At 54.2% G+C, this 14,619-nt stretch overlaps 1 protein-coding gene across 1 annotated transcript in view; it reads right to left on the bottom strand.

Moving 5' to 3' along the window:
• The window catches only part of CEP164 (centrosomal protein 164), a gene marked incomplete at its 3' end in the record, with an annotated part of 37,881 nt that overhangs the window by 14,978 nt on the left and 8,284 nt on the right, over nucleotides 1-14,619 (bottom strand). Inside the window, exons 7-13 of the mRNA XM_082009853.1 lie at nucleotides 14,344-14,421; nucleotides 11,746-11,856; nucleotides 8,961-9,392; nucleotides 7,343-7,426; nucleotides 5,897-5,980; nucleotides 2,563-2,648; nucleotides 821-970 (exon numbers count right to left, since the gene is read on the bottom strand). Of these exons, the coding sequence (XP_081865979.1) occupies nucleotides 821-970; nucleotides 2,563-2,648; nucleotides 5,897-5,980; nucleotides 7,343-7,426; nucleotides 8,961-9,392; nucleotides 11,746-11,856; nucleotides 14,344-14,421 (1,025 nt within the window). The remainder of the gene's footprint in view (nucleotides 1-820; nucleotides 971-2,562; nucleotides 2,649-5,896; nucleotides 5,981-7,342; nucleotides 7,427-8,960; nucleotides 9,393-11,745; nucleotides 11,857-14,343; nucleotides 14,422-14,619) is intronic.

The raw sequence follows: 14,619 nt of genomic DNA, 5'->3' as shown, positions 1-14,619 counted from the left end.
TTTTATCACTTTCTTCCTTTTGCCCCAGTTCTTGCTTAAGAAGAGATCCAGCCAACACCCCCCCGACCCCCCCCGACACAATTCCCAAGAAAGAGGGAGACACTGTGCCGGTCTCCACATCAAAGGCTGCTGCTCCGCCACTTGGCCCCGATTCGCACTGCCTGTTTTTTCCAGTTGCGCGTGCCGGTCTGTCATTTGACAGAGGAAGCAAGCCAGCGCAATCGCTTCCGCCGAGATCTTCTCCCGCAGCGGCACCGCGGGTACGTATCTGCAAAGGCCATCGATTTAGTACGCCGACAGACCGTCGCCTTCTGCGGGGAACCCGAGCTCTACCGTCCTGCGCTCTGACCCTATCTCACAGCAACCGGCGCTCCCGGGGACTGTAAAAGCGGGGTGATTTGTCGGGTTTTTGTTGTTTCCCCCCCCCCCCCCCGACCTCAGCACCGCTCGGCAAGTGAGCTCAGGAGCCTGCGTGAAAGCATTTATCAAAGGAGCGTGAACGCTTACAGCCTCGTTAGCGACACCGATAAGAAAGAGGCTTTTCCAAGCACAAAGCAAACGGCTCTTTCTCCGCCCCGTGGAGTCCTGTGCCACAGACCCCAAGGGCTGAGCCGCCGTCCTCGCCCTCCCCAGTACCGACTGTTCACTTGGCACTCTCGCCCGTGAAACAGCTGCTCGGAGATGTTCGAGCCCTGCTGTGCCCACCAAACAGCGTCTCCTAGCTGCTGACTTCACACGCCAACTTCCAACGCCACAAAGGGGAACAAAAGGACAAAAGCTGTTACGCTTACACCACCGGGGACTTAAGCGAAGCCCTTACGCTTTCTGCAGGGCAGCGAGCTCCTCCGGATCGATTAGGCTATCCGGCGATCCCTCCTCCAGCTCCTGGGCCACGGCCTCCTCCGGCTTGGGATTCTCTAAAGCAAAACGCTTCTCGCCTGGTGTTTCACAAGCACTTTGATCCCCCTCACTTTGCAGCACGAAAAAGGTAACAGAAGACCAGATCAGCACGGAGCAGATTCTAGCGGCTGCTGCAGGTGGATGAGACCGAGGGAAGGTGGGATGTGCAGCTGACCTAGACGGGCCCCGAGCCATGTCTGCCAACGGGACTCGTTCATCCAACACGGGGCTACCGAAGGCACAGCACAGCTCCAAACCATGCACACCACCTCGAGCCTTGCCAGGTTAACAGGCAGCTGAGGCGGCAGTCTCAAAATGCCGAATCCCTTCCCTGGATTATTCCCCCCCCCCCCCAAGTCCTTTGAGAATTTCCCCAGGATAAGTCAGCCTCTCACTGTTGTCCACATTATAGATGGAAACGTTGGCAGGCATGTTTACATCTACAGTCCTACTTCATCTCAGCAGTACAGAGAGAAGAGGCAAGCACAAGCTTGCTTTACAGGCAGAGAGGAAGAGAGGATGTACAGCTGGGAAGCAGGTACCAAGCGATAAGGAGACAATTCCTGCAGGCAGAACACATTTTCAGGGACGTTCACATGAACGGCTCCTCTAAGAACAAAGCTGCAAGACCCAAGTGCATGCAGCCAGTCATTAAGATGGACTGCAGCTTCTTCTGTTCACAAGTCTTCCTGGCACAGGCAACAGCTTCTTGGTTCCCAGTGCCCCAGAGTATATGTAACTCTGTGCAGAGGCTAAGAGTTTTGACACGATTCGTCTATAAATGCCACATGCTGCAGCTCTGAGAGGGAGGGGAGGGGCTCGAGAGAGCACAGAGCTCCCTGCTCAGCACAGTATTTCAACTGTTTTAAACAAGTCTCCACAAACAGGCTGAAAACAGCTCCCCTGGACCGTCTACTCCTCGCAGTGACTACGGGTCTGGAAAGCAGCATGGCTCTTGGGGTAACAGTTGGCACACTCAAGCGAGTTATCCATGTACGAGGACATAAAATAGCTTAAAGCTCACCCCTGGGCAGCCAGTGACTTGCTGTGGGCCACCTCTACGGAAGGGAGCAGAAGAGAACTGTTCACCCTGCAGCTGGACTCTCCTGCTCCCAGTAACAGGCACCAGGCTGGCCCGAGGAGCCTCCAGCTACAGGCTCTGCCCAGTGCAGAGCTGGCAGCCCAGCAGGACCGGCGCTGCCCTGGAACCAGAAAGGCCTGTCATCGGGCAACGGCCGGTGGCCAACTCTTCCACGGTTAAACGCCACAGGGCGCACCACGCAACGTTAACAGGTTCAGACCGTCTCGGCAAGAGCGTGGCTTTTAGAGTGAGAAAAGTCAGATAGCTGTAAGGGAAACGGAAGCCAGCTCCACATCTGGGGCAGTCACAAGGAAGTGAAAGGCAGGCGGTTTTGCTGCCTACCCAGCCAGAAACTGAAACAAAGCTGAAATCTGCTGAGACAGTGCTAAGGAAGCAGCAGGAGAAGCAAGAGGTTGAGTGGAAAAGGCCTGGGAGCAGCTCTGGCATCTCAGGGTGTTCTACAAGGGACACCTGTACAGTGGCGTTACAGTGACCAGAGCAGAGCAGGGGTGGACAAGACAGGAAAGTCACACGGAGCTAGAGCTGTCTACACCTCCTTTGTTGCCCTGTTTGTACCATACCTCTCGGCAGCTTTTGTTCTTTTGCTTTGCTCTTCCTCTATACTGGCTTTGCTTTGGTCTTTTTCCTCTTCTCCCAGCTCCTGGGCCTGCAGGTAAAAGCAAACAGCGAGGAGTTTGCCGGCTCCTTCACCATCAAAGCCTCACAGGACCTCAGAGCGGCTCCGAAGGGCAGCACCGCTCTGGTCCGGCACATCGGCACTGAGGACCAAACAGCAGCCACCGGCTGCTCCAGAGCGCCCAGCTGAACGTGCCAGCCTCCTCTCCTGCAGGTAACCAAGGGTCTCCAAACATCCCAGGAACGGTCCCAGCGGCACAACCGAGGCACCTGGGAGCTCAGCTCTCCAGGTTATGGTCTCGGGGTTGTTTTTTCAGTACAGAAGGTCAACTACCCTGCCAGCACTCAGCACTTTGGACACAGGTTGGTTTTCCCCCCCCCGAAGATCACCTTGGATGTCCAAGTAACACTAAACTCCCTAAAAAGCGTAGAACAAAAAAAATCATCCTAAAAACAAACAGGCGTGTCGCACACAAAAGCGAAAGGGCGCGCACGCTGTGGCCGCAAGCAAATCGATAGACATACTGGGTGTGATGGGAATCACAACGGGACTCGGTCCTGCCTCGCATCCTGGTTCTCGGGCAGGGCGTGACGGGCGGCGTACACGCAGTCGCACCTACCCAGGGACTGCCGACTGCTCGCTCCAGCACGCGCCCGTGCGGCTGCTGCTAAGAAAGCCAGCCCCCTTGGTAACGCACCGAGCAACTTCAGCTGGCTTATTTATGCCCTAGTAACTACTTGAAATATGAACAGCAAATATCGGAGCATAAAATAGTCAGCTGCTCCTTTTCCCACCTGCCAGCTACCGAGCACCTCTGTGCCCGCAGTAGGCGCGCATGCAAGCGCGCGGCTGCGCAGTTCACCTGGGGAGGGGAAGAACTTCCCTCCTCAAGCTGTCAGCCCGACGTGAGAAAGCAGCCAGGGCTCATCCTCCCTGCTAGGGCTTCTGGTCCCTAGAAGAACAGCCCATTCATAAGTTCCCAGGGACCACGGAAACAGCAGGTGAGCTCAGCCCGGGCCCTGCCAGAGCGGACTGTGGAGCAGGGCCAAAATAAAACAGAATTAAACCAGCAGTAATTCATGCAAATGTGCAGCAGAGCAAGCAGCAGCAGGATTCCCTGCAAGTGCTGTCACCTTCCATCACGTCAGCCTGGTCAGAGCCCTCCCAGGCAGCTCCCCCTCAGCCTCCCTCCTGCCCCACTGTAAATAATGGCTTCAATTCCCAAGAACCGAGGAGCTCAGCAAACGTTTTCCGGCTCAAGAGGGGCTCTGTCACTGCTGCCTGCGGAAGGAAAGACGCCAGACAGATGGAGGAGGAGATCTTCCTGGGAACGGGGATAACCAGTCACAGGGTAATGCTGCTGAGCCCCCGCGGAGGGCCGGGGCCACACTCCTACCCTGCACGCCTTCCCAGGAGGGCAGTGCCTCCCCAGAAGTCATGGGCTGCAGGAATCTCAGGACACATTTGATGTGAAGACAGCACTGGCCTGCAGGGAACGCGGGCTGATTTCAAGTGTTGCCCGTGAAGTTACCGTGGAGCCTCACCCCTCCCGTTGCCTCAGGATGCCCAGCAGTCCCCGCACTGCAAGCGGCGTTCTCTCCTGCTTCAATGCCCGGCTGCATCCCACAGCGGAAACCTCACACGCTCACAGTACAAAGCCAGTCTTGTGGCCATGGGAAAGCAGGATGACAGAGAATAGGCTGTCTCCTCCCCCCTGCACAGCACAGTTCCCAAGGGAGCTCAGCAGGAGGATCTCCATGGTCTCCGGCACGCATCAGCTTAGATCGCGTGCCTGCTTCCAGCTCCCCACCGGCGTCACCCTCCCACGCAGCAGCGCCGGCGGAGCGGGATGCCAGCACTTCGAGTGCCTGTGAAGAGAAAGGCGAAAGGAGCAGCCTCCCCACTGCCAGGGGAGTCGCCAGGTCTCGCAGGAAGATGCCCACACAGCCTCTGCCAACACACACTAACCAAAAGCCTCCGCTGCTGTGCTCGTGCAGCTGACAGAGGTGGTCTTTTTTTAGAAAGAGCGTATTTTGCCAGTATGTTCAAAGCGAGGCAAGCTCACTACGTGGCAGTAAACACGCTCCTACGAGCCAGAGTCTGACTTCAGACTAGCCTCTGTCTACCGGCACGGAAGAGGAGCTGCAGTTCTGCAGGGGCACCATTTCAAATCCACCTCTCTCCTCAAAACCAGGCTGTAATCAACTCGGAACGCGGCTCCTCCAGCAAGGCATTTGTATGCACAGCGACGGCTGCGGCAAGAGGCAGAGGGGGAGAACGCAGCAGGCGTATGTTTTGTTTTCCCTTCACATCTGATTATGCTCATTATGAGGCACAAGAGGACAGGTGGATTCTCCAGACACAACCTTACAAACTGGCTTGCTCCTCTCTGCTGGACAGGTGGCGAGTTTGCCGCTCAAGGTCTCCTCCAGCGCAGCTGATCAACTCACTTACAATCAGAGCAAGGCTGAGTAAACCCCAGCTGGAGCCTGACCCTCTGCCTCGCCGCGCGCCACGCTCTCACAGCCAACGCGCCGACAAGCCGGGACAATGCGGGAGAGGGCTCAGTAGGAACGTGGGGCTGAGGAAGCCAACTCAGTAACATGCTGAGGAGACAAGGCTAAAACCTCCGGACGCACAGCAATCCTCTGCAGTCAGAGCTGCCCGATCATAGCTACATCCTGGGCTAATGTGATAGAGGAAGCACAAGCATGTGCATGCATACATGTGCTCCTTCACATGCCAGACTCACTGGAAGGAGCCTACTTCCCCCCCAGCCCGACACGAAAGCAGGCAAGACAGCCAGATGCTTAAAAATAAGCTTCCCTAAACCAAAATCTGTCAGAGGGAGTTAACCTCCTTCTCTTCCCACTTGTACTATCGTTTTGTTACGCGAATGCTTTCCATCTGCTTAAGAGAAAGAAAAGGACAAGTATACGCTCACGAAAGAAAAATAGATTCTGCTTCACACCATTCCCCAGGAAAGCTACGCTTGATCCACGCTTGTATCGGGCAGGGAAGGCACACACGTGAGCTTGCACGCATGCACCCCTCAAGCCACCTCTACTCGAAAAGGACATTCTTCGTGCTTCTCCTCTCCACAGGAGGAACAACGCACGAGCAGCCCCGCTCTAATCCCAGACACTTAACACGTCAATCCCGTTTGCCCCTGCAAAGCCTTTGTGCCGACGGCATCATCCTGCCATTAGCGCACCCCATTACAGTGTTGCGCCCTGCCTATTCACGAATCGGTCCCTGCTCGCGTCTATAGCGCTCACCTCGCACGTGGGGCCAGCCGAAACAGGAGACAGAACCCCCGCGTCCAGCACCTGCTCAGAAAGCCGACTCTGGAAAGCCAAGTCCTAAAGAAGAAAGCAGAAGATCAGCATCTGGTGAGCACGTGCAGGTTTTGCCAGAGATGCCAAGAGACGAGAGCAAAATCCTAACACAGCTTGGAACCCACACTCACCGACCCACGGACAGCGAGTCTTCCGTAGTGCTAGATACTTCAACAATCAGAAAATTTTACAGGACATAGGAGATGGCTACACCAAGACTCAGGCCCACCTCCAAGCATAGTCCATATCTGCACTGCAGACAGATGGCTGGGGCAGGGGCTCGGCCAGCAGCAAGTTGGTCTTTCCCCTTCCCAAGCTGCAGAGGCGCAGGCAGGGAAGGTGGTTTGCGCAGAGCTATCTGCTGGGACGGTGGCAGACGGGGTGCCCAATAAATCAGGAATCCCCGTGGGCTTGGCCGCTGGCAGCATGCGGCGCGGAGGCTCCCTTCCCCAACAGTCCCCAGGGAAAGTCTCCCTGCGAGGCCGGGGGACCGCGATGCCACACCAGGATACGGTGGGTACGCAGGGCGGCGAGCCGCCGTGCTACCAGCACGCGATTCCACGGCACCCACCGCAGCGGGCAGAGGTGACACGTGGTACGTCCAAAGCGAACGGCAGATCTTCCCCCAGCCTCCACTGCTCTCGTTTATGATACCGCTGCAGATTTTCTGAGATCTCCCCCTCAGAGTCAGCTCCTGCAAGTTGCCCACAAGCCATTCACTCTCCGAGATAATTCTCGGTCCTGGCAGAGTCTCCGGGGGTCCTCACACTTGGCTGCACACACGGAGCGCGTGCATCTGCATGCACAAATGCCCACAAGCGAGCGCTACAAGAGGTATTGTTTGAGGCGGCAGCCACTTGCCAACGCGCAGGCTTGTACTCACGCTGATAAATAATGATATTCTCAGCCATTTGCTGGCCATGCTGCCTCTGCTCCCACTGGCAGATGGCAACGGCACTTTCCTGTGGAGACGAGGAGAGGCTGATGGGCATCTCCCCCCTGGCTCAGGGCTGCTCTCCTGCACGTTTCTCCCCTCTGGGACCCTCAGGAGCCAGGTCTCCCGGCCATACAGACTCCCCTTAGAAAAAGCCACCACGTCCCTTAAAGCATAATTTCTACATTGCTTATTATTTTCCTTTTTGCAATTATCCGAGCACAGTCCCAGCTCCGAGTGACCTACTTTTCCAGGGATATTACCTCACCCGCAGTCATCCTGCTAAGCGCAGGATGATGTTGCCGGCCTGAGCCACGGCTGTAAGGTCATTGCTTATCAATTAAGGAGTCGGGTAGCTGGACCGCAAGAGGTGCGCGCAGCAGTAACCGGCTGCACCTTCCCAGAGGAACGCGAAGCCCACAGCAAGGGACAAGGAGCTTTTAGTGACTCACCATAGGCCGAATCAGCTCACGGTCCGAGCGGCGAGAGACTTGCAAGTCCTCCCCACAGTCGCTGGTCTCTGATGCCTTTGAAAGCTGAGAGAAGATACGCGTTACAGCCTGCACACATCTTAGCCCTGGAGCTTCAGCCAGGCGTTTCCAACGAGGGGACAACACATACTTGGGAAGACAAGCCTGGCCTCTCTAATGTAGGGAAGAAAAGGTGATGGAACGTCACGGGAGAGAGACTAAGGGTGTGACCCACCAGAAAAACACACACCACCACTTCACAGAGATAAAGGACTGTAGGAAGGAGGGCAGGGGTAGGAGACGGGGCTGGGGAGGGCAGAGAAGCGCTCCTCAAATATCCCCGATAAAGGGCACTTGGTTCCTGTCCTCCATTCCTTCTGCAAGGATCTCTGCAGCTCTGAGAACTCCCCAGCCCACCACACAAACGGGTGAAGCCACACAGAACAGTACCGTGATCTCAGAGGGGCTTTAAAGCACATCTTGTCATGCCTAATCACAGCAAGGACTCCAATGTTGCCAGCCATCATGGAAACAATACCCAGCTGCTCGCTGCGAACGCCCGCATAGCCCTGCCGTGGGGAGGTTCAGCAGAACGACCCAGACACACAGAGCAAGCATGCAGGCAAGGCTTCGTAAAAGCAAAGCTTTCAACTTGAAGCTCTTCAGGACAGAGCGTATTTTCCAGGCTCAGTTTTACAGCTCATTTCTTAAAGACACTGCACATCAACAAAACTAGAAAAGTCATCCAAATCAGTAGGAAGGAAGCTAGATTGGAAAGAAACAGTTTATCAGATCTCGTATTCCCAGGTTTCTGGGAGACACCAAAGAGGAGCGGATAGCGCACATCTGTCTGGCACCCCAGTTGCAGGGGCCAGGCCACGAACCCCTCTGCACCCTATGACGCTTCTCCGTGGTTCTCCTGCCAGGGACTGCACTCAAATGCCCTGGTTGAGCTGACCGCAGTCAGCTGCGTGCCAGTTCTCTTCCCAGAGCACGCTAGAGCAGCGGTGGGCAGACTGGAAGGTACTATGCTGGGCAGACTGGAGCCACAGCTCTGGAGCCAGCCCTGAGGTATCGCCCTTCCCGGCTCTGACCTCACGGCTCCCCGTCGCATCCTTCCGCAGAGCTGTGAATATCGCAGCTGGCGGCTCACTTGACGCTTTTGCCCCATCTCTGCATAAGCTGAGAGAAACAACAGAAGGAGAGAAACAAAGCAGCGCGGACAGCTGGGCTTGGTGCGAACTTCATTATAAAACCTGCTTGCTTAGTGCAGATGGCAGCACCGAGAGCAGAGACTTACTTCTCCAAGACTCGAAACACACGTCACAGCTCGGGGTTTTTGCCTGTCGGTTGCTTTGGACAGCACTTTGTGTACATATTAAAAGAACGATTTCCTAGCTCGGTGCTAAAGATGCCGATTTGGGAATTTGGAGCGCTTGTGCCCCCCCCAGGGCCCCCCTGCTGACTAGGAAAGCGCTCATGCCGACTTAACGGAAAACGAGCAAGTGCTCCAAGAGCTTTCCTGAATCAGGGTCTTACAAAGCAAGGGGAACAGCCACAGCGGCTTCCCCACCAAACCCAACCCACCCAGGTCTCTTACTTGGCCAGCATCCAGCCTGCTGTCTGTTTTCAGATCAGCTGCTGCTTCTTCCCTCATTTCATTCATTATCTTTTCATCAACAGAGACGGTGTCGAGGGTGGCAGCCAGGCTTGCCAGCTGATCCGGCTCTGCCACCGGAGATGAAACTCCAGCTTGCCCAGGACCACCAGGCACATCTGCCCCTGCTGCACTCCTTTCCCCCAGAGACTGTGGCAGCTCATCAGCTGAGATGTCACCTTCTGCCTCGGCATCTTTCTTGCCCAGTTGCTCATTCCCAGCAAGTTTCCCATCGGAGTCCTCCTTGTTTTGGCCAGACAGGCTACTGTCAGCATCTCCAGGAAGGACCTGAACCGGAGTCGGAGGGCACGCAGCGTCAGAATCCAAGGAAGACTCCCGCCCTTCTTCAGTGTGTCTTGATTTTAAAGACTCCTTCTAGGCAGCAAGTCAAACACAATTATAGCTACAGCATTCTTTACCCTCTCTCTGGGAGGATGCAGGGATCAGAAAGAGCATGGGTTCTCCTACAGCAAGCAAAATGGCAAAGCTTTGGGTGACTTCCAGACCAGCTTGATTTCTTTCCATATGGCCCTTCTCAAAAGAGAACAAACTTCTTTAAGAAAAACATACTCATTTCTTGGGCTCAGACTTTTTTTTTTTAAATCTGTTGCTTTTTTTATTCACAGGGTCTCAGCAGATACAAGTTAGCAGCAGCTGCTGCAAGGCCCACCAGCCCCTGGGAGCACCCTTCGTGCTCTGCAGTACGCCCATTTATGCTGCCGCATTGGATCTGCTCAGTGAGAGATGGAAGTTTGCAGAAATGGCATTACTGGCCATTTAACTTCTGTCTGAAACTGTAACCAGAGAAGAGTAAGCAGGATGCAATCATCCCACCGTCTAGCGAGACAAACTCGAGGGCAGGCACTGATTTAAGCCCCGCTCAAGCTCAGAACGAGACCGTGACTAGCTAACACGCTAGACTGAGAAACAGCGGAACCCACTGGCCCCAGGGAAGAACCATCCCCAATTAAAGCTCAGTCACCCAAAGGTTTGACTACCTCTCCCAGCAGCGGGGCGGCCCACAAAACTCACAACAACAAGCACAACAGCCAGGAGGCGACACGAAAAGGTTCCCTCATCTCAAGTCTGCTAGCACGCCTTAGCGCAGCATTAACGAAACGGCGAGAGTGTCTTGTCTAATATTAGCTGCAGTGTGTGTACGGCGTGGACCATACACAGACCGCATACTTCAACGATGTATTTTTATCAAAGTGCAACTGGAATGCTGTCAGCTTTAAGCCGGAGCTGGGGCAGACTGAAAGGACGTCTCCTAGCACGTCGTTTGTCTGAGACCCCTTCTCAGGGCTGAGCGAGCCATCCATCAGACTGGAGAAGAGGGCAGAGAAATCAAATCCCTGGGTACTTGCCAAAAAACGGCAGTTCAGAGCCTCACCTGCGACTCGCAAAGTAGTAAGTGAAAGCTGATGGCCCCTTTGCAGTTCGGTGCCTGCTCAGCGGAGGTTCACGAGCGCGCCGCCAGCCACACGAGGCTCCGCAAAGGCCTCGCTAACTTTTTGATTCCAGAACCCACAAAAGACACGCGCAAGTGGCACGTCTTCAGGGTTATTCCGGTGGAGGAGTCCTCACTACGCTTCCTGTTACCTGGGGATTACCAGATCCCCAAATCAGGCATCTGGGAAGTTGTGCTCTCTTTTGGACAGGCTTGTTTTAGAGTTTTCCCAAGGACCTCTCTCCAGGACACCCGACAGTGCCCAAGAAGAGATATGCCATATGAGTCCAGTCAGGATTCTTCCGCTTCAAAACAGTTCAGATATTTCCCTTTGAGAGGCACAACTCGCCACAGAACATACCGACGTATCCAATAACCCTGCGCACACAAAGAGATTTCTCTCCAGGCAAGTTTACCTCAGTTACTAGAATATCCCAGAAAAATGTCTTTATCTGGTAGACTCCTATTTTAAGGACAGATTCGGACAAAATTTTTGTTAACGTAACACCTTAACGGCCGCAAACGCGGCGCTCTGGAAGAGGGAACTATGCCAGGTCAGACACACAGGTGGAGGAGGAGGAGGGAGGGTTTCCTCCTGCAAAAACAGACTATAGATTTTCTATGGACTTCAGAGCTAGCACGAGTCAGTCCGGTTATTATCGGCTTCAGCTGATCTTTTCACAAGCTGTAACACATTTTAGACACAGCTGAGCGACATGAAATTCCTGCCTACCAAAGACATTACTTCCAGACTTCCGGCGATTGACGTGAGTCTGGAGAAAAGCACGTCGATACCTATGGGACCAGGTTTTGGAAAGGCACCTGATCCAGAGATGAACAGCTGGTACGAACAGCAGCCACCAAAACTGGCTCCTGCTCCTCTCAGGGAACAGGAGTTTTTGGACTTGAACAGGTTGAACGTAAGAGACTACCACAAAAGTATCACATTCTTTCCACCTTTAAGAGGAAGAAGAGAAGGGGAAAAAAAAAAATCTCATACTGCATACAGAATGCCTTCGGAAGCTGGATGTGCTCCCCGATTTCAGCCTGTTCTCAGGCACAAACGTACAGAGAGAGGATTAGGTTTGCCAGACCTCACCTGGGTAGCATCTGCCCATGGTTTTTAAGCTTACCCCTCTTTCCATGTGTGCGATACCAGCAAAAGAAACAAACCAAGCAACGATCAGATCCACACCACAACACTAGAAGCTGCCTACTGCATGCAAAGCTTCAGTAACATCACGCAAGCAGGGCTGTGATGTCAGAGCCACTCATCACCTCTCTCAGGCTGCCGGCTTCTTCCGCAGAACTCCTTCGGTGCCGGAGATCAGCTTCAGAGACATCAGCTAACGGGCTGCCACAGTTTTCCTCATCCGCCTTGCTGTTCTCCTAGTGGGTGGGTAACACATCCACTAGCAAAGAATCCTCACACCACCCTCCAAGCTGGTCGGGTGACCCGCTGTGACAGGTCACTGCCCTGCCTGTGACGGGTCACCCCCTGCACGCAGCCCTGGAGCGGAAAGTTCTCCGGCTGAACAGCTTTCCAGCCTCTGCTTGGGAGCTCACAGGCCCGGGTTCCCAAACAAGCTGCTCACGCTTCGCATGCTGCACTGCTGTTGCTCTTCCAGCTCCGTCACCTTGCTAGCCTGTCCTGCCAGACTCTTCCCAGCTCTGGACGCCCCGCGAGCCGTGGCTCACTACCGCAGTTCTCAGCCACGCTCCCCCAGCACGGGAGAGCGCCAGGCTGCGAACACGTCAGCCGTTCCTCCCCTTTCGCAAGTCACCCTGGCGCCGATATTTTACGGACGCCTGCGTTTCCTGGGAACCGGCAGCACTGCTTCCCGCACGTGCATCTCCGCACCAGCTGTATCGCACAGTGGTGATTTACAGAGGCGCTCCCTTTCACGCACCTCCACCTGGGAAAGCAGCCTTGCATGGCTTCTTTCTCCCCCACATAAAGGGCCCCGTGACTCCCGGCATTCACCCAGCGACAGACCGGTACAGAAGGCAGAGTACTCAGCCGCCCAAGCTGCAAGCACTGCATGGGGGAGCCCGTCTGCTGCCGTGGGACCCTCTCCCCAGGCACCCAGAGCCGCTTCCACACCTTGTCGTCCTCTTGCCCCATGCTGCAGTATCCCAAAGCCCTTTTGTCTTTTAGAGCAGTCTCACGTGTCTGCAGCAACCGTTCAGGAGGCAAGCAAGCTGGGTTCAGGCGGTAGCTAACCCCACGAGTAGCCAAGCAGACCAAGTTGCCTAGACAAAGTCCTCTTTCCAAGAGCACATTTCTAACCACTACACACAAGCCTCACACCTCAAGTTCTCCAGCTCCTCACTTGGGTTTCGTTTTCAGAGCCTTTTCCCCAGCTAACTTACTCCTTGCTCCACTGAGAGGAAAAGCCCACTGAAGGGCACGACCTTTCTTCTCATCTCTCCTCCCTCTCTCCCAAACGCTTGTGCCATCTTCAACACAGCCTCCACTCTCACATCTCAGCAATTCACTGAAACCACACGCTTATTTCCTCTGAATATAAGTATTCAATCCTGCTCCACAGCCTACATGAAACCAGTTTTTCCCCCCTATCACTGCTTCGATTTCCACCCAGTAAGGCTTGCTATACGAATCCTTTCCTCGTCCCCGTTCTGTAGGGCAACTGGAGAACGGCTCGGGCTGCAGGCTGAGGCTCGCTCCTAGGAATGCCTTTCTACTGCCATCTCATGGAACTACAAGCAAACGATAATTTTCCAGTGGGGCACCAATATCTTATCTGGACTAAGATATCGCCTATCTGGGTTAAGAGAGCCTGGCTGTTGGGCAGCAGTTACCATTTCATAAATAGATTCCTGAAGCCCTGCCACAGCACTGAAATGCCAAGGCAGCTCTTTGTTCCTGGACGCATTAACATTTCAGTGATGAATTGAGCCCCAACAGGCTGCTTGTTGTTTGGAGATGAGAAAGTCAGGCCTTTTTCACATCCACTTTAGCATAAGCCTTTACAGTTTCTGCCCAGCACTGTGAATGGGTTCTCCAGCAAAGTACTTTACAGCTTAATTTTTGTACACTGTGAAGAGGATAAGGGAAATACCGTAAAACGCTTCCAAAGAAATTAATTTGCCTTTCAGATACCGGAACAGAATTTTCAAAGCGGTAAGAAAGGATTAATGTCAGTGCAAACAGTCGGGCCGAATCACCAGAGCTGCTTGCAACGCGCGTCCCATTGTGCCCTTGTCATCTTAAGCCAGATCACCGCTAAGAAAGCGCAGGCAGAGAACGCACGCCCGCAGGGAAAGCGAAATCTTTGCGCAAGGACACGCGTGTTTACTAGCTCATGGCTGGTGCCTGGTGTCTGAGCCATGGAATTTATCAGCAGTGCAAGAAGAAAACAGGTTTTAGGTTGCCACGGAGAAGCGGCCGCATGCGCTCCACGGGGATGTTTCTATGATTCTTGTCAAACTGAGCGACAGTGCAAGAACGGCATTTCCAGAATGTCCTCTCCCCAATGACACCGTTGTGTCTTCAGCTGCAAATAAGCTACACGCACTGAAAAAAAGCAATGAGGAAGCAAACCGCACCTCTTCCTCAACAAGCTTTCCTCCCACAGCAAGCACAGTGGCACCTCTCCGATCAGAGCCCCTCTCCTTTCCGCTGTTCCTTGGAAGAGCCGATTTCCAGCCTGCCTATCACATCTACGCAGCTCTAAGTTTCCCTTTCTTCATTCAGAATGAACGAAAGCTCCACACTGTGCAAAAACGCTCTCAAAGCTCATCTACCGAACAGCAAGCATTCTCCTTCAAGCACAAACCTGCCTTTGATACACACACAGGCTGGGTAGTGCCACAGCTCCTCTCCTGCCCGTCTCATGTCACCCACATTCTTACCTCGGAGTCAAAGCTGCCTCCCAGGGCACTGACATCCATGTGCAGGTTTTTGAACAGCCTCGTTGTCCCACGGAGACTCTAAAGGTATTTAAAAAAAAGAGCTGGCCAAAATTGAGTTCTGACCTCTGAAATCCCACAGCCCACCCAGGAGGAACTGCGGGTTCCTAATCGGTGAAAGACGGCAGCAGAGCCGTAGCAATACACAGAGGCAATACACCTACGGCCAATTCATTTTGGAAACACGTTGTGGCAGACTGACTTATAGGGAGTACGATC

This window comes from Phaethon aethereus (genome assembly GCF_964289735.1).
Source record: "Phaethon aethereus genome assembly, chromosome: 23".
Classification (NCBI taxonomy): domain Eukaryota; kingdom Metazoa; phylum Chordata; class Aves; order Phaethontiformes; family Phaethontidae; genus Phaethon; species Phaethon aethereus.
This window is presented reverse-complemented; position numbering and strand designations above follow the sequence as displayed.